Here is a 20,331-nt window from a genome sequence, read left to right as displayed (position 1 = left end):
CACCAGGTTAGAGAAATTTTCCATCATTATTTTTTCACACAAGTTTTCAATTCCTTGTTTTCTCTCTTCTTCTTTTGGCACCCCCAAGATGCAAATATTGGTATGTTTGAAGGTGTCCCAGAGGCTCCTTACACTATCCTCAATTTTTTGGATTCTTTTTTTCTTTTTGATGTTCTGATTGGGTGTTTTCTGCTCTTTCATCTTCCAAATCTCTGATTTGATCCTCTGCTTCATCTACTCTACTGTTGATTCCCTATAATGTATCCTTCATTTCAGTTAATGTGGTCTTCATTTCTGACTGGTGCTTTTTAATGTTTTCTATCTCCATTTTTATGTTTCCTGTTCTTTGTTGAAATTCTCACTAAGTCCATCTACTTCTCCTCTGAGTTCATTGAACATCCTTATAACCAGTGTTTTGAACTCTGCACCTGGTAGATTGCTTGTCTCCATTTTGTTTAGTTCTTTTTCTGGAATTTTGTTCTGTTCTTTCATTTGGGATATGTTTATTATCTCCTCATTTTCTTTATATCATTGTTCTTTATGAATTGTTTTAATATCAATTAGTGTAACCTTGGTTTCTGACTGGATCTTTTTATGCTATGAGGTCCTCACTAAGTTCCTTGAGCATCCTTATGACCAGTGTTTTGAGCTCTGCGTGTGATAGATTGCTTATCTCCATTTTGTTTAGTTTTTTTCCCTGGAGTTTTGATCTGTTCTTTCATTTGGGCATGTTTCTTTGTCTTTTCATTTTGGCAGCCTTCCTGTGTTTGTTTCTATGTATTAGGTACAGCTGCTTTGACTTCTTGTTTTGGTAGTGTGGCCTAATGTAGTAGGTGTCCTGAAGGGTCCAGTGGGACATCCTCCCCTATCACCCAAGCTGGGCACTCCAGGTACACTCCCCATGTGGGCTGTATACACCTTCCTGTTGTAGTTGAGTGTTGATTGTTGTTGGCATCTCAGTGGGAGGAATTTACCTCTAGGCTTATGGGCTGCAAGGACTAGATTTGACCACGGTGGAGGATCAGCTATACAGGGACCCACCAGGCTTACTTCAACAGGGTTCTGGTGCCCACTGAGTCGGTCCCTTGAGTGTGTTGCTTTTGGAGGTGGTTGGTGGTACTGGTGTGGTCTGAAGCTGTCCACTGGGTGTGCTGGCTCTGGGACCTCCTGGGAGGTGCAGGCCAAGGTGAGCTGCCACCTGGCATGAGCTATAAAGTAACCTGCAGATGGCTGCTGCTCTTGTTGGTCTTAGAGGTGACCAGGAAAGGGCAAGCTACAAACCCAGGGTGGCTGCTGCTTGTGCCTGGCCTGGGGCCACTTAGTAAGAGGTGTGGGGCATGCTGAGACCAGATGCTGCTTGCTTAAGAGATGTTAGGAAAGTCTGAAGCATGAGCTATGGCAGGCTCTATGGAAAAGCCACTGGCAAGGGCTGGAGTGGGCCCACAAGATGGTTGAGGTGAGGTCTCAGGGAATCTACAGGGTGGGGTGAACAGTGTTAGTCAGGTGGTTGGAGACTTAGATATGGTGCTCACCTGCTGGCTGTATAGGAGGAGGGCTCAGAAAAGGAATGGTAGTCTCTGCCAGTACTTCTGTCTGGGAGAAAGCTGCCCCTCCAGCTCTTGCCCTGATGCCAGACAACTCAGTTCCTCCTCATATATACCTGGTGCCTTTTGAGCTGCTGCCCTTATGCTGGAGCTGAGAGGAATGAGTCCGAGTAAGTCTGTGTGTGGCCCCTTTAAGAGGGATGCTTGTGGGGGGGGCTCCAGAAGCCCTCCCTCTCACTCAGCGGCAGTCCGCACTGGTGTTTACAGCCCGTAGTTATGGGAACTTCTCTTCCCACCACATGTGGGTGTAGGACTAGCGCAATCCATGTCTCTGCCCTTCGTACACGTCCTGATGGGCTTCTTTATATCCTGAGTGGGAAGACTCCTGCTCAGCTAGATTTCAGGTGGTTTTGAGTGATGGTTGTTCTATAGTTTAGTTGTGATTTTGATGTGGTTGTGGGAGGATGGGAGTTCTGCGCTGCCATCTTGTCCACAACCAAGAAACTTTGGTTCTTAGTGAGATTTAAAAAATGACTCCGTCTTGTTCAAATAGAATATTTTAGTAACTGCTGTTCTATTTGCTGTGGGTAATTGCAGTGGATAAAATGTACCATAATTTTTATCTTGGTCTTTGTTTTGCACTTTTAATATGTTCATGCCTTTTAACATTTCTGTTTCATAAAATGAGGATTGAGAGTTTTTTCAACTGATAAATGGCTATTGGATAGTTATTTGTATATAGGAACTTTAAGTTTTGTATGTGACTATTTTAATTTGGTTTCCCACAGCACAATGGAAAGAGTTGGGGCTTCAAGCCTTACCGCCAGGCCTCAAAGTAGTGGAAGAAATTATTTCTTCTGAGGTTGAGAAACTGCTTTTGGAAAGCATTAACTGGACAGAAGATAAAGACAATCAAAATTGTGAGTAAACCTTTTAAATTTGATTTTTAAAAGTGTCTGCAAAATACTATGTTACTAATCCTTCTTTTCTTTTCCCTCTTTGGTTTATTAAAACTCTGATATTTCCTCAAAATTACTTAAAGTAGCCTGGATCCAATGTTAGGCAAGTCTTACCAATAACTCCTAGTAGCATTAATAATAAATGATACTTATATAGTTGTTAATTTTAAACTCCAAACTGATTAATATAGACTAGCCAACGTTGGCTGACCTACCATTGGTAAGCACTTTTATATATATCATCTTATTTGATCCTCTCTCCAGAAGGCAGATTTCCTGTGAGGAATCGGCATGTCATTCGTCGCCATTCTGTTATTTCGCAGTTAGAGCCATGTGGAGGCATTTGCAAATTGGTCACTCTGACTGTTTCCAGGTCACTAGTGGTCTTGTGAGTGGCAGTATACGTGCTTAAGGCTTTCAGACTGATTGGGTGGAAAACTCTTAAGTTGTGAGATGGAATGATTACTTTTATTAAAGACAATAATTTAGCAGTTAACAAAAGTTGCTATTACTAAAGTAATCCTTATAATGTTGACTTTGAAATACATGAAGGAATGAAATTCTTTTTTTAGCAAATAGTTTACTTTCTTCTCTTCATACAGTTCAAAAATCCTTAAAACACAGAAGAGTAAAGCATTTTGGTTATGAATTCCACTATGAGAATAACAATGTAGATAAAGACAAGCCGTTACCTGGGGGTAAGTAATTGTTAATCAATGCTGGTCCAGAAAAAGTTTAATATATTAGAAATAGATCATAGTTTAGGGTGTTCCATTTGTTGTTTTTAGGTAAACTTTCAAAACAGTTGATTAAACCTAAAACATTTTAATTAGCTAAATAGTGCAGTTTTGTGTTAATAAACTTCATGCATACAGATAAAGCTAACATTTCTTTTGAACACTGTACTTACGTTCTTCTTAAAAATAGTACCGTTAGCAGTTTAGCATATATTATTCCAAACCTTTACAAAATGAGTTTATATCCAGATTTAAGAGTGTATAGTTATAAACATGTAGCATTATATTGTATAAGTTGTATATTCATATATTACATGTAGTGCTCCAACTTGTTCTTATCCCTTTATGATGTATCTTGGAGACCTTATATAGTTTTTCATTTTATTGAATGATAATAGTAGCTTATTTGATCAGTTCCCTTTTGATAGACTTTTTTCCTCTAGTTTTTAGCTTTTTTTACAAGTAGTGCTTTGGTGAATATCTTTGTACATGTCTCTTTATGCATCAACCAAGAGTTTCTAAAAGGAGATTAGTAAATTTAGAATTATGTCAGTTACGTTTATTTAAAAATGTTAACAGAGCCCGGTCCAGGAGGCTCAGTTGGTTGAAGTGTCGTCCTGTACCCTAAAGGGTTGCGGGTACCGTCAGGGTACATACATAGGTTACGGGTGAAATCCACGGTCAGGGCACGTATGGGAAGCAACCAAATGATGTTTTTTCTCTCACATTGATGTTTCTCTCTCTCTTTAAAAAATTGACAAAAGCATATCCTTGGGTGAGGATTTAAAAAAAATGTTATAGGTACTGACAAATTGCCCCTAAAACAACTATAACATGATATTCTTACCAACTGTGTACCCCTTCCCCTCTTCCAAACCAAATGTGATAGTTGTAAAATTTTTAACTTTATAGTTACCTGATTAATAGTGAGATTGGTCATTTGTATTTCTTTTCCTGTAAATTCCTTTTCATATTTTTACCATTTTTTCTAATGTTTAATTTATTAATAAGAATTTACTATATAATGCAGATATTCATCCTTTGGTTGAATTGTTAAATTTATATTTTTATGACTTTGGTCTTATTTAAGGGTTACCTTCTGCCATGAAATAATATTTATAACTTCAATGAAAGTTAGTTCCACTTTGAAAAGTGTTTTTTTAAAAGAAATAATTTAAAATAGATTTAAAATATATTGAATAATTTAAATTTAAAAAGTGATCAATTTAATTTACAGCATAGCATATGGTAAATTTTATAATTTTATTGCTATTTTACGAAATACCAAAATTATAGTCAGCAAAATTGTTATTTTTGGATATTTAATTTGATAAAATCAATATAACTATTTATTTAAGCATTCATCTTTATTCACATGTGCACAGATTTCTTTTTTTTTAAATATAGTTTATTGAGAATGCTCTTACAGTTGTCCCATTTCCTCCCCTATACTTTAAAAGATTATTAGGAAGGTTTTCTTTCTATTTTGCTTTGTGTGTGGGTTTATTGTTATATTTGGATCTGATTACTAAATTAAAAGCTGTGTGATTTTTATCACAGTGACTATTTTTTATTCTTGGGTAAAATATGCAAAGTAAATATCTTAATGTGTTTCACCTTTATGATAAATGACTTCAGGTCTTCCTGACATTTATGATAGCATTTTGGAGAAATGGTTGAAGGAAGGTATCATTAGGCATAAACCCGATCAATTGACTGTGAACCAGTATGAACCTGGGCATGGTGAGTATTTCTTCTTTTAAAATCACAGTCAATTCATAACTAATCAGAATATAACTCTCTTAAGATCAAAGATATGTTATAGCCCAAACTCTTAGAATGACTTGCTTATGTTTTGCTGTGTTGACTTTAATCCCTTGCAAATCTGTGTCAGTCCCTTGAGAAACTTTCATCTCAAAGTGTAAAAAGACACAATTGGTATTTTTGACTTTTCTTTGTTCCCCTCTCAATATTTTATTTAGAGAGGGAGAAGATTCCTTTAAAAACATGGGAGACATGTATAAAGGAAGAAACCAAATAATTTGCAAATGCCAGCATACCTTGTTTTATTGCCGTTTGCTTTATCATGTTACACATGTTGGCACTTTTTACAAATTGAAGACAAGGCCCTCCACCAGCAAAAATATAACTCACTTTATTGCAGTGGTCTGGAATTGAGCTATGCCTGTACAGAGAAGAAGGCTAACTGGTTGGATGATCTTGTTCTTTTTTTCTCTGTTGAGAATGTGGAAGACAATTCTAGGATGACATGTTACTGAAAAATCTTTAGGTTGTTGATATTTTTACACTTGTTAGTAGCATCTTCATCTGATATTTGTAGTAATCGAATGATCTTAAAAGTTTTATTAATGCAGCAGTTACGGGCTTTTCCCCCTGCATTTATCACCCTGTATTATGATTGCTTATTTGCCAAAGTCTTAACTGTGGTCTTTAAGCTCCTTGAGAACAGGGACTGTCTTACTTCCTTTATGTACTCTCACCAGGTAGCAATGTTCCTTTCCCTTAAGAGATGCTCAGTTAACACAGATTGACAGATTGGTGGGGGAAACCATATCTTAATTATTTGTATGCTTATCTTTCACACCTGGCTATTGCTTTTGTTTGGGTAATCAAGTGTTTAAGGGAAAAAATGCCTTCGTTATTTATTTCTCATAGCTTCCTCTTGGGCTGGGGGTGAGTAAATGTTGTAGTTAAGCGGTGACTTTCAAGCCTTGCTTTTAGAATCAAGTCTCACTTGAACATGAAGTTAAGATACTTTTAGTGTATATTTATTTAGTTTATGTATTTAGTCACACTGACCCTAAATTATTCCTTGTAACTAAACTTATAGTGTACTCCTGATTATCAGACAATGTTTTCACCATAATGGTGTGAGGCTATGTTTAGAGATGTCTTGAATCTGTTAAAAGGAAAAATGAAGTAATGTATTGTCCTGTCTTCCATCTCAGGAATTCCTGCTCATATTGACACACATTCTGCTTTTGAGGATGAGATCATTTCTCTCAGTTTGGGGTCGGAGGTAAATATTTAGATTTTTTATTAGCTATCAACAAATGTCTTGCTTTATATTCAGTATCTTTTCCATAGGATTTCCCACATTTCTTAATTCAGATGAAGATTTGTAAAATGAAAAGTAAAGGCACCATTAACACTTTCATTTCTTACAGAATGTGAAATTATCACAGCTTCTTTTAAGTGTCAGAAGTTTTATCTATAAACTCATCAGATGCCAGGAAAATCCCTGTCATTTAATTTTTTACACATTTTACTTTTAAAAGTTATTTAAGATCCAGACTTTTTCCTTGGCGCAGTAATTTACTGAGGCAGCATTGCCATCTAGTGGCAAAAGATAGTAGCTGCAACTGTAGAAATGTGAAGCAACTAAAAGTGTACGTGTCTGAAATTTTGTAAACCTTTTAACCTATATTACTTGATTCACTCCCTTCAGAAACTTTGACTAGTGCAGGGTAATGACTTTATTTTTACAAATGAAGGGTTAGAGATTCATGTTTATTCATTGACTCGTTTGTATAGCTGCATTTTACTTGAACTGCTGGAGAAGCTATCAAAAAAGGAAAAACAAAACCAGAAAACCTCATAGACGATAGTACGGTGATTAGCAGGGGGAAAGGGGATGGGGGGAGGTAAAAAGCCGTAAAGGGGGGGATACATGGTGATAGAAGGAGACTTGACCTTGGGTGGAGAACACACATTATAACAGACTATGGAATTGGACAACTGAAATGTACATGTCATCCCAATAAAACAAAGAAAGAAGCATGATTTAAAATGATCCATCCAAACTTCAGATAGGAACCAGAATTTTAAATCTAGAAGGATCCTTTCAATATGAGGTCATCTAATCTAAGTAGAGTTGCTTCACAATCTGATTTTGTTCCTAGAGGAAAAAACTATTTACTACAGTATTCTTTTTTGTATTTGTGTAGTTCCCATCACTAGGTCTTCTGGTATTTGGCTTTTTAACCTTTGCTGAACTTGTGTGATCATATTGATACTGTGACTAGAGAGTAGTGCTATTTGTTTCATAAGACAAAACTATCTTGTTAATTTCATCTGTGGATTCTTATTAAGTGCTTTCAAAAATAATGAGGATGGGAAGAAAAAAGAAAGAGCTCTTCTCTGGTTATTTTCTTTTTTTTTTTAATATAGTTATTGATTATGCTATTACAGTTGTCCCATTCTCCCCCCCCACTCCACTCCATCCTGCCCACCCCCTCCCTCCCACATTCTCCCCCTATAGTTCATGTCCATGGGTCATACTTTTAAGTTCTTTGGCTTCTACATTTCCTACACTATTTTTACCCTCCCCCTGTCTATTTTCCACCTATCATCTATGCTACTTATTCTCTGTACCTTTCCCCCCCTCTCCCCCTCCCACTCCCCTATTGACAACCCTCCCTATGATCTCCATCTCTATGGTTCTGTTCTGTTCTAGTTGTTTGCCTAGTTTGCTCTTGTTTTTGTTTTAGGTGTGGTCGTTAATAACTGTGAGTTTGCTGTCATTTTTACTGTTCATATTATTTATCTTCTTTTTCTTAGGTAACTCCCTTTAACATTTCATATAATAAGGGCTTGGTGATGATGAACTTCTTTAACTTGACCTTATCTGAGAAGCACTTTATCTTCCCTTCCATTCTAAATGATAGCTTTGCTGGATACAGTAATCTTGGATGTAGGTCCTTGCGTTTAATCTTGGGTAATGTAATTATGATGTGCCTTGGTGTGTTCCTCCTTGGGTCCAGCTTCTTTGGTACTCTCTGAGCTTCCTGGACTTCCCGGAAGTCTATTTCCTTTGCCAGATGAGGGAAGTTCTCCTTCATTATTTGTTCAAATAAGTTTTCAATTTTTTGTTCTTCCTCTTCTCTTTCTGGTACCCCTATCATTTGTATGTTGGTAAGTTTCAAGATGTCCTGGAGGTTCCTAAGCCTCTCCTCATTTTTCCGAGTTCTTGTTTCTTCATTCTTTTCTGGTTGGATGTTTCTTTCTTCCTTCTGGTCCACACCGTTGATTTGAGTCCCAGTTTCCTTTGCATCACTATTGGTTCCCTGTACATTTTCCTTTGTTTCTCTTAGCATAGGCTTCATTTTTTCATCTGGTTTTCGAACAGATTCAACCAATTCTGTGAGCATCTTGATAACTAGTGTTTTGAACTGTGCATCCGATAGGTTGGCTCTCTCTTCCTTGCTTAGTTGTATTTTTTCTGGAGCTTTGAAGTGTTCTGTCATTTGGGCCTTTTTTTTTTTTTTTTTTGTCTTGATGTGTCTGTTACTTTAAGGGGCGGAGCCTTAGGTGTTCACTAGGGCAGGGTATGGTTGGTTGCTGTGACGCTGTACGTGGGGGAGGGGCCGAGAGGGAGCAATGGTGCTCGCTTCACTCTCCTCTGGATTTCAATCTTTCACGCTGGTACCCACAATCAAACTGGGCCCCTCTGGTGCTGGTTCCCGAGTGGGTGGGCCTGTGCACACTCTAGGCCCCTGTGGGTCTCTCCAACAACCTGTCCCGTGACGCTGGGAGTCTCTCCTGCTGCCGCCCCAACCCCCACGGGCGCTTTCAATCAGAGGTTTGAGGCTTTATTTCCCCAAGCTGGAGCCCTAGGTTGCGTGGTCTGCTTCGCTCCCCCGGTTTATCTATGCTCGAATGTGGGGCCGCGGGGTGCTACCTGCCACTCTGCCTGCCCCGTTCTCCGCCACTCTGAGTCCGGCCCTCTCGGTTTATCTGCACGAATGTGGGGCCGCAGGGTCTGCTAGTGCTCGGACTGCCTGCCCCGTTTGTCCCACACTCCGCCAGTCTCGGTCCCGCCACAGCCATGTGAGTCCTCTCCACCCCGGTGCCCGTCTCCGCCTCTCCTACCAGTCTGGATGAATGATTATTTTTTATTTCCTTGGTGTTGGACGCCCTTGCCGTTCGATTTTCTGTCAGTTCTGGTTGTGTGAGGAGGCGCGGTGTGTGTACCTACACCGCCATCTTGGTTCTCCCTGGTTATTTTCATTTTACCTCTTATCTTGGTTTGTAGCTTTAGGGGCTCAGTAAAGGACACTTTGTCTTTTCCTCTCAACTGTGTAATCTACAACGCTTTTGTGCCTCCAAAAGTATTCCAGGTAATGTACACATATTATAGGATTGTATATGTTAGGACGCTTTTAGCTGCAGATAACAGTAGGAAACCCAATTAAAAATAATTATACAATTAAAACAAGTTAATATCTTATAAAACAAGATGTTTTAAAGAAGACTAGTTCCAAAGTAAATTTATTAGCTTAGCTCAGCGATGTAATCAAGGAACCAGTTTCTTGCCCTCTCAAATGCTGTCTCCCTACCTAAGGACGAGCACAGGGGAAGGAAGTATCCAATACAGGGTAGGATGATCGGGACATGTGAGAATAATATACCCCCTGTGAACTCAAGTAGGCTTTTGCTCTTAAATACTCCTTCTCTGACAGGTTTTTCTGCTGTAAAATACAGCCTGCATTTGTTGTTCGTGCATGTTTTGAGATACACCCTTGACATAAACCTCTTTGTGATAATGAACTAGTAATGTTATTGGACAAGTAATTAGTTCAGCAAGTACCATAGACTTGGTCAGCTAAGGGTGAAAATGAACATTTAATGTGCATCTACTTAAAACTAGAACCAAATATTTATTGTAAATAAGAAAAAAAACTTTTTTTGATTAGTACTTATCTGGAAAAATGAAACTAAAAATTATGAAGATAGTTTAAAACTTTTTTATTTAACAAAATTTATATTTCAAATATGCAGTCATTTTTAGACCAGAATAAGTCATATACCTTTGCGTTAGTATTGTTTTTCTAATAAAATATGGTAGCAGTTCACTTTTTTAAAGTATATTTTATTGATTATGCTATTACAGTTTTCCCCCTTTATCCCCCCTCCCCCCGGCATCTCCCAACCCTCCAGCATTCCCCTGCCTTAGTTCATGTCCATGGGTTGTACATATAAGTTCTTTGAGTTCTTTTTCCTATACCATTTTTGACCTCTTCCCATCTATTTAATGCCTACCAATTATGCTTCTTCTTCCCTGTACCTTTCCCCCCTTATTCTTCCCTTCCCCCTCCCCACTGAAAACCCTCCATGTGCTGTCCATTTCTCTGATTTTGTTCCTGTTCTAGTTGTTTGCTTTGTTGTTACTGTTTTTTCTTTTTTTTTTTTAAGGTTCATTTGTCGATAGTTGTGAGTTTGTTACCATTTTACTGTCCACATTTTTGATCTTCTTTTTCTTAGATAAGTCCCTTTAACATTTCATACAATCGTGGCTTGGTGATGATGAACTCCTTTAACTTGACCTTATCTGGGAAGCACTTTATCTGCCCTTCCATTCTAAATGATAGCTTTGCTGGATACAGTAATCTTGGATGTAGGTCCTTGCCTTTCATGACTTCAAATATTTCTTTCCAGTCCCTTCTTGCCTGCAAAGTTTCTTTTGAGAAATCAGCTGACAGTCTTATGGGCACTCCTTTGTAGGCAACTGTGTCCTTTTCTCTTGCTGCTTTTAAGATTCTCTCTTTGTCTTTAATCTTGGGTAACTTAATGATGATGTGCCTTGGTGTGTTCCTCCTTGGGTCCAGCTTCTTTGGGACTCTCTGAGCTTCCTGGACTTCCTGGAAGTCTATTTCCTTTGCCAGATTGGGGAAATTTTCCTTCATTATTTGTTCAGATAAGTTTTCAATTTCTTGCTGCTGTTGTTCTCCTTCTGGCACCCCTATAACTCGGATGTTGGAATGTTTAAAGTTGTCTCAGAGGTTCCTAAGCTTCCCTTAATTTTTTTGAATTCTTGACTCTTCATTCTGTTCTGGTTGGATGTTTATTCCTTCCTTTTGTTGCAAATTGTTGATTTGAGTCCTGGGTCCTTCCCTTCACTGTTGGTTCCCTGAATATTTTGCTTTATTTCATTTTGGGTATCTTTCATTTGTTATTTCATTTTTTGACCAAGCTCAATCAGTTCTGTGAGCATTTTGATTACCAAGGCTTTGAACTCTCCATCAGGTAGGTTGGCTATCTCCTCATTGCTTAGCTCTCTTTCTTAAGTTTTCCTCTGTTCTTTCATTTGGGCCCTATTTCTTTGTTCGGGGAAGCTGTTAAGTTATAAGGGGGCGGGCCTTAGGTATTCACCAGTGTGGGGCAACCCTCCTTGCTGTGCTGCAGCACTGCTTGTGGGGGAGGGGCCAGAGAGGGAACAGTGCAGCTCCCCTGCTCGTTTCTAGCCCCACTTTCCAATGAACTCTCATGTGAGACTGTGAGTTTCTCCTGCTGTGGCAGCTGCCATGGCAACCACCATAGTCCACAGCCAGCTCTGAGTCTCAGTTTCCCCTTCAGTCAGCCCTGCTCGTGTAGCCCCCTGCTTCACTGCAGCCAGCCCTGCCCTCATGGTCCCCACCTTGCTGTGGGTTCTCTCCATCTGCCACCTTACTGGTCTGGTTGTTCTATTTGACTGTTTCTTTAGTTCCGTGGTTATTGGAGTTCCCTGCAGTTTGATTTTCTGGCACTTCTGGTTGTTTATTGATTTTAGATTGGTTGTTATCTCCTTTTGGTTGTGGGAGGAAGTGAAGGGTTACTACCTGCGCCTCATCTTGGCAGGAACTCCAGCAGTTCACTTTTATGGCTTGATTATAAAAGAGCCTTCTCCCCCAAAAAATTATTAAAGTCTTTATCAGTTTTTCCAAAGTCTCTCTTAATCCTTTGATAATCCAAATTATTTCATTTTGAAGTACCAATTTTTTATCATTGTTATTTTATCTCTTTTCTTCAGTTATAAAAGTCCTGATTCTGCCAGATTTCAAATATTAAGTAGTTTAATGACATCCCTTTCATCATCTTCAGGAAGTCTTCTACCTTTTGCAAGAATTTTGATATTAATTTTTTTTGTACTTACATTGCATTGGCCAATATTTGTAGCATCAGGATTCACTGAAAGGCTGACCAAAAGGGTTACCACAATGAGTAGAGATAGCTGGTGGTATTGAACGAAGAAATATTTGGGCAAGTACTAATTTTGTAAGAAGTTGGTTCATCAGAAAGTATTTCCTATTATGACTTTTACTACCGAGTGACCTGGGAAATTAGGTATTTTGTTAGTGAAGACCCTGTTTATTGAATGCCTACAGGGGGCTACATCTTTCATTATATTACCTGTTCTCTTTCCAGGCTTATGTACATAGTTATTGAGTCCTGCTCGATCTCATGAAATAGGGTATTGAATACAGGTTTTTTGTGAAATGTCTTGAGTGATCCAGTTTCTCTATTGCCACCTGACTGGTTTTAGGGCTTCTTTGGGTTTTCTCAGGCTGGCGTCTGTGTAGTTTTCCCAAGAGATGTTCTGCTGCTAGAACAATTCTCATCACTTTTATTTGTCAGGAGTGACTCACAGAGTATTGCTTTTCTAGGAGTTTATTGCTTTAACAGGCAAACATTTCATTATTTTCTGATATTCAGCACAGATTGTGGAAAAAAAGATATTTTATTTATAGAGCTTAAAAAAACAAATACAATGTGGACGCTGGGCATATTAAACATGTCTCCAAGTTCATATTCAGCCCTCATGGTTTGCATATATAAACAATATTTACAGCCTCAGAAGCCAAGTAATTTCTCCTTCCCATTTTTATCTTGATCCCAGGACTCAGACTTTATTCTTTAACCTGCTTAGTCCTTGGAGTATTTACACTTACAAAGTTCTGTCAAATGGATTGTCTCTGCTGTGCAGCTTTGATCTCTCTTCTGTTTTTTATAGGTTATTTATGATATTCCCCATCTTCTCAATAGTGCCCTTAGCATTAAAAGGATAATGGTTTGCCACCCTAGTGGGAGTGTATTTCTTTTGCATTTGTGGTATGTGTGTGCCTGTGCATGCTTTGTATCTGCCATGGTTATTATTTTTTAAAAATATTTTATTTATTTATTTTTAGACAGAGGGGAAGGGAGAAAGAGAGGGAGAGAAACATCAGTGTGTGGTTGCCTCTTGTGCGCCCCCTACTGGGGACATGGCCTGCAACCCAGGCATGTGCCCTGACTGGGAATTGAACTGGTAACCCTTTGGTTCGCAGGCCGGCATTTAGTCCACTGTGCTGCACCAGTCAGGGCTGCCATGGTTAATTTTATATGACTGTGTATATTGATGTAGATGTGGAAACAAAACATAACTCTGACATGGGATATTTAGTTGCATCATAGTACAATCAATGTGGCATTGGGTGAAATTTATTTTTTTTTTACCCATTATGTCTCTAACATTCAAAATTTATAGGGACAAGTAGATCTGTTTGTGGTCCAGAAATAAATGCTCTGCCTTATTTGATCATGTTTGCTTTTATACATTGAATTCTGTTTTCACTTTTCAGCATTGTCTCTAACAAGTTGTGTTCTGAAGATCCTGCTTTTGTATAATTTTCTCATTTTTTAAGATCTCTTGGAAGCTAAAATTCTCTTTGTGTAAATTAGGCAAAAGGGATTCTGCTGGCAGTTCTTAAAGTATACTCTTTATGTTGCTTGTATGGAATAAGATCTTTATTCATGCTTCTGCAATGAGCATAACAATAAAGAGATAAACCTATTTCAGCCAGGAGTCTGCTATCGGTTTGTTTCATAATGTGACATTATAAAATAGAACATTTTGTTTTATTTGGAGCCTTCAGAGTATCAATTCTTCTGTCTTTTTAGTTGTAATTTGTAGCGACTTTCATTCTAGATGGCGGCATAGATAAACATGGCTTGCCTCCTCACACAACCACATCAAAATTACAGCTAAAATATAGAACAACCGTCACTCAGAACCATCAGGAATCGAGTTGAATGCAAGTTTGAAGATTATGGAATTAAAGAAACCACATCCATCCGATGGGTAGGAGGGTGGGGCACAGATGAGGAATGGGCTGGTCCCATACGCACATGTGGTGGATAAAAATTCGAGAGGGATATCACAGGAGCGAGGAGTCCCAGACCCACACAAGGCCCTCCGGCCCAGGGTTCCAGTGCCAGGAAGATAAGACCCCGTAACTTCTGCCTGCAAAAACCGGTGGGGATTGAGTTGGTGGGAGAAATTTTTGGGGTCCCAAGCAGTTCCTCTTAAAGAACCCACACATGGACTTTCTCACACTTACTCTATCTGATCTTCAGCACCAGGGTAGCAGCTTAAAAGGCACCAGTGGCCTACAGGGAAAAAACTGAAGTGTCTGGCATCAAGGCGAGAGCTGGGGACAACTTTCTGCCAGAGAGAAAGGTGGGCAGAGCCAAAGTCCTTTTTCTGAACTCTCCCCCTGCAGAACCACAGAGCTGGCAGGGTGGTGCCATATCTGACACTCCCATCAACCTGGCTAACACTGTTTGGTCCACCCTGGAGATCCCCAGAGCCTAAGTCCCACACAACTTACTGTCCCACCCAAGTTGCTTTTCCATATGAATGGCTGGTCTTGGCTCATTCTTCACAACTTCCTAAATATTCTCAACAAGCATCAGCCAGCCTTAGTGAGCCCCCAGCCACCATACCTCTTGCTAAGTGGCTCCAGGTCCAGCACTAGCAGCAGCCAACCTATATTCACAGCTCAGCTTCGCTTGGGCATCTCCAAGCCTAGCAGCCATCTTAGATTGCTCATAGCTCAAGCAGGGTGGCCCGAGGCAAAACACAGTTGGGGGCTGATCTTCACCTGTACCACCCAGGAAACCTCAGAGCCTTTGTACCCAGTAGACAGCTACCGACCACATCAGAGCACCACCGCTCTGCCCCAAACAGCTGATCTGCCACAGAGGGTGGTGGTTGGTGGACAGTGGTCACAGCCAGTCCTTGCAGCTGACTGGCCTGGGTAAATCCCTCCTATTGCCCTACCAATAGCAATCAAGGCTCAACTACACGAGGAGGGTGTACTCAGCCCACAAGAAAGGTGCACCAGTTTGGGTGATAACAGGAGGCTGTGCCACTGGATGCTACAGGACACCTACTACATTAGGCCACACTACCAAGACAGAGTCATAGCAGCTCTATCTAATTGTAGAAACAAACACAGGGAGGCTGCCAAAAGGAGGAGACAAAGAAACATGGCCCAAATGAAAGAACAGATCAAAACTCCAGAAAAGAACTAAACAAATAAACAATCTATCAGATTCAGAGTTCAAAACACTGGTTATAAGAATGCTCAAGGAATGTAGCGAGTACCTCAGCAGCATAAAAAAGATCCGGTAAGAAACGAAGGATACACCAATTGAAATAAAGAAGAATTTACAGGCAAACAACAGTAGAGTGGATGAAGCCAAGAATCAAATCAATGATTTGGAACATAAGGAAGCAAAAACCAACCAATCAGAACAATAAGAAGAAAAAAGAATGCAAGAAAAATGAAGATAATATAAGGAGCTTCTGTGACTTCAAGTGTTCCAATGTTCACATCATAGAGGTGTCAGAAGGAGAAGAGAAAGAGCAAGAAGTTGGAAATCTATTTGTAAATATAATGAAAAAAACTTCCCTAATTTGGTGAAGGAAATAGACATGCAAGTCCAGGAAGCACAGAGTCCAAAACAAGAGTGATGCAAAGAGGCCTAGTCAAAGACATATCATAATTAAAATGCCAAAGGTTAAAGATAAAAAGAGAATCTTAAAAGCACCAAGAGAAAAGAAGTTATTCCCTGGCTGGTGTGGCTCAGTGGATCCAGCACCAGTCTGAGAACCAAAGGGTTGCTGATTCAATTCCCAGTCAGGGCACATGCCTGGGTTGTGGTAGGGGGTGTGTGAGAGGCAACCACACATTCATGTTTTTCTCCCTCTTTTTCTCCCTCCCTTCTCCTCTGTCTAAAAATAAATAATAAAAAATAAAATAAAATAAGTTAGTTGCCTCCAGGAGAGTTCCTATAAGAATGTCAGCTGATTTCTCAAAAGAAACTTTTCAGGCAAGAAGGGATTGACAAGAAATATTCAGTCGTGGAAAGCAGGTTCCTACAGCCAAGATTGCTCTACCCAGCAAAGCTATCATTTAGAATAGAAGGGCAGATAAAAAGCTTCCAAGACAAGACAAAACTAAACCACCATGAAACCATAAAAAATCACCATGAAACCATAATAATATGAAATGTTAATGGGACTCATTTAATAAAAAGGAGATCAAAACTATGAACAATAAAATGGCAATAAATACATATCTATCAGCAATTGAATAAAAAAACAAGCTACGCAAACAAGAACAGAGACCGAATCATGGATATGGAGAGTGTTTTGCTGGTTGCTAGATTGGAGGGCTGTGTGGTGGAATGGTGAAGAGGTGAGGGGATTAAGAAGTACAGATAGGTAGGTACAGGATAGCCCTGGGGTTGTAAAGCACAGTATAGGAAATTGAGTAGCCGAAGAACCTATGCCCCTAGAGACCCCTAGAGACCCCTAGATGTGAACAGTGGTGTGGGGATTGCCGCAGGGAGTGGGACTTGCTTGGTGTAGGTGGGCAAAGGGGGAACAATTAGTACAACTGTAATAGCATAATCAGTAAGACAGAATTTGTAGCAAGGCAGGAGTATTACACCATTCCATGTACAGTGTAGAACTAGAGTAAAATTTATCATTTGAGTAGTTGTTAATTGCAAAGTCATTTAATTTGGACAATAATGATATTAGAAGATACATCCAAATTTCAAACATTTTACTTTAATTTACAAATAAATTTACTCACCAATGTATCGATGGAGAGTGTTTCTGTGAGGGTCCACAGTCTGCCTTGGCTTTCCATTTTTTATTTCTTTAAAGTGAGACAAAAATTTAAAGACATCCATCTGAGTTTTTATTTTAATTTCAACGATTTTATTATTGAATCATGTTACAACAGTTTATTAATTTGTTTATTTTCTTTGAGTCTTTCAACAATGTTCAACTTAGTTTATACAGAAAAAAAACCTTGCCTTTTTAACTCAATTTTCATTGGTTTACATAATATTTAATTGAATTAAATAATTGCAAACCAGTGTAGCCAGCACGAAGAGGTTTGGGAACATACACATTGACTTGTTAAGCATATGACTCAACCAGTAAAAACAGAAGTACATGAACCTATTAGAGAGTTTCCTATTATCATTAAACAGGGCATGAGTATGCTTTACAGAAGAAATGGAGCATAGTGATTGGTTAAATGGATGTCTGTTAAAATAGCTTTTATTTATGTGACCAACATTGCCTCAGGCAAGGTGGAGATACCAAAACATTTCCAGCCTTGATTATTTTTCCCCTCAGATTTCAGACCTGAATATCCAACCCTCTAAAAGACATTGTCTCTCCTCTAAATCAAAACATATTATCGTTTATTTTCAGCCATTTACCACCCACTGCTATTCTTTCACACAAAACAAAACAGACTTTTGCTCTTCCTGGGTTTCCTGCTCTGGCTTATTGCCCCCCAATTGATTAATTTAGAACCTGGGAAATATTCTTGACCTGTATTTTGAAGATTATGAGTTTTGCTCTCAAGCACTATTTTTACTATATCCCACAACATTTTCTTAAAAAAAAACCCCAGCATTCTAGAGGTGTAATTGTCATACAATAAACCACACATATTTATATATATACTCTCATGAAATCTTCACCACACTCAAGCAATGAATATGTTCATTGTCCCCAAAGGTTTTCTCATCTCCCCCTGTTACTCAACACCTTAGATTACTTTGTATTTCCAGAATATTTTTATACAGGAATCATACAATGTATACTCTTTGCTGTGTGGCTTCTTTCACTTGACACAATTATTTGAGATTCATTCAAATAACGAACCTAATCAACAAAAGAAAAAAGCAAACAAAATATAACCAGGGACATGGAAGTTAAGAGCAATCTAAGAATAACCAGAGGGGAGTGGGGAGGGGGTAGTGGGGAGAGGGGATTACAGTAACTACTATAAAGGACACGTGGACAAAATCAAGGGGGAGGGTTAGGCGGGGGAGGGAGGTGGGTTTGGCTGGGGTTGGGTGGAGGGGTGGGGAGAAAATGCAGACAACTGTAACTGAACAGCAATAAAAAAATGTTTTTTTAAAAAAAGTCTAAGCTTAATTGGTATCTTTACTTCCTGATAAACAATGCAAGAACACTTTAACCCCATCACTCCTGTCTATTTTACATCCTACTATTTTTGTGTTTGGATTCTCTTAATTTTGAAACATATTTCTTTGATTTGGATGCTGTTCATTGAGACCTATTTACTGTTTTCTTTGCTCTTCTTTCTTATATCCCACACCTTCCATCTGGAATCATGGTCCTTTTGTATAACATACAATGTTTAAATTTCCTTTATTCTAGGTCTGCTGTTGGCTAACTCCATTTTATTTTTGGTTGAAGTGTCTTTATTTCACTTTCCTTCTTCAAGGCTATTTTCACTGGGTAGACTTGGAGGTTGGTTATTTCAGTGCACAAAAGACTTCATTTATTTTCTTCTGGCTTTCCTGTTGCCCTGTTACCTTTGAAGGTGGTCTTTGGTTTTTTCCCTCTGGCTTCTTTTAATGTTTTTTTAATCTTCCCCCTTTCCCCCTCCACAGTATTATTTGGCTGTGCCTAATTATCTTGCTTATTTTGATGGGTTTGTTTATTCTGCTTAGGATTTATTGGATTTCTTGAATTTATGGATTGTTCTTTTTCCATCAGTTTTGGAAAACTCTCAGCTATTATCTCTGTAGATTTTGCCTCAGTCCCATTTTCTTTCTTTATCTACTTTTTCTCTATATTCTCTGTTTCATTTACCCTGTCTCCTGTGTTTTCTGTATTATGTCTCTCCATGCTTTACTTCAAATAGGTTCTTCTGTCACTAATTCTTTTTTTAGTCTTGTCTGATTTGCTGTTAAACCTGTTCTTCAGTGGCCTAATTCAGTCATGGTATTTTTCTGTTTGAGGATATCTGTTTGGCTTTTGTTCAGATTTATAGTGTCTTTAAAAATATCATTTCCAGTTCTCTGCTGAAATTTTCGAGCTTAGCATTTATATCTCTTAACATGATAACCATCTTTGCTTGATAGCCTCTGATATTTAAATATTTGAGGTTTCTGTGGTTCATTTCTGTTCTCCCTGCTAGACTATCTTTTTTTCAGAGCAGATTCAGAGAGTCTGAGATGAAGACTGGTTTTCTATATTTATAGAAAGCTCACAGGCAATTGTGACATTTAAATAGGATTTTGAACCATTGAGTTAGAAAATGCTGAAATGCTAAATCTGTATAATATCAACTCCAAAGACAGTAGCGTTTCAGATTAATCTTTCAGACAAAGAGTAAATTGAAATGAAGTAATATAGGCCCCTAGTGGCAGTTCTAATCATTATTCAATTAAATATTCCAGTGCAGTGCTAGAAACTGAAAAAGTTAAAGCCCGTGTGTATTGTTTTCATCTTCTTAGGTGTTTGCAGTGGGACTGGATACAGCTTTGGATAAGTTAGGAGACTTGGGTTCTAGCACATTCCTATCAGTAGCTTTTAATGGACCGTGGAGTGCTTTCATTTCTGTGCTTTCTGTCATAAATTGAAGTTGGCATACAGTCTTAAATTTTAATTGTCATAAAGAATTGGTAATCATTTAATAGTAATAATAGCAGCTGCTGTTCCTCCCACTCCTGCCTCCAACACTCCATACCATGGTGGTCATTACCAGCCACCACCTGTTCTTTGCATGTGTATGTCACAGCTATATTTTAAACTGAGATATAATTGACATATAACATTATATTTCAGATACTGATGATTCGATACATGTATATATTATAAAATAATCACCACAGTAAGTCTGGCTTACATTCATCACCATACATAGTTAGAATTGTTTTCTTCTCATGAGAATGTTTAAGGTCTCTCTTAGCAACTCTCAAATATATGGTACAGTATTTTAACTATAGTCACTGTGATGTACCTTACATTCCCAGGACATAGGAAGTTTGTGCCCATTACCACCTTCATCCATTCTACTTTCCCCCCACCCCCCGGTTGTGGCAACGGCCAATCTATTCTCTATATCTCTGAGTTCTTTTTTTCCTTTTTTTACATTCCCCACAAAAGCGGTATTATATGGTATTTGTCTTTGTCTGAGTTATTTT

General features: G+C 38.7%; 1 protein-coding gene across 2 annotated transcripts in view; it reads left to right on the top strand.

Moving 5' to 3' along the window:
- Positions 1-20,331, top strand: part of ALKBH8 (alkB homolog 8, tRNA methyltransferase) — a 71,272-nt gene that overhangs the window by 10,883 nt on the left and 40,058 nt on the right. For both annotated transcript variants that reach the window (XM_024570980.3, XM_053925218.1), the window contains exons 4-7: positions 2,333-2,464; positions 3,106-3,201; positions 4,879-4,983; positions 6,210-6,280. In XM_024570980.3, coding sequence (XP_024426748.2) covers positions 2,333-2,464; positions 3,106-3,201; positions 4,879-4,983; positions 6,210-6,280 — 404 coding nt within the window. The remainder of the gene's footprint in view (positions 1-2,332; positions 2,465-3,105; positions 3,202-4,878; positions 4,984-6,209; positions 6,281-20,331) is intronic.

This window comes from Desmodus rotundus, chromosome 5 (assembly GCF_022682495.2).
Source record: "Desmodus rotundus isolate HL8 chromosome 5, HLdesRot8A.1, whole genome shotgun sequence".
Taxonomy (NCBI): domain Eukaryota; kingdom Metazoa; phylum Chordata; class Mammalia; order Chiroptera; family Phyllostomidae; genus Desmodus; species Desmodus rotundus.
This window is presented reverse-complemented; position numbering and strand designations above follow the sequence as displayed.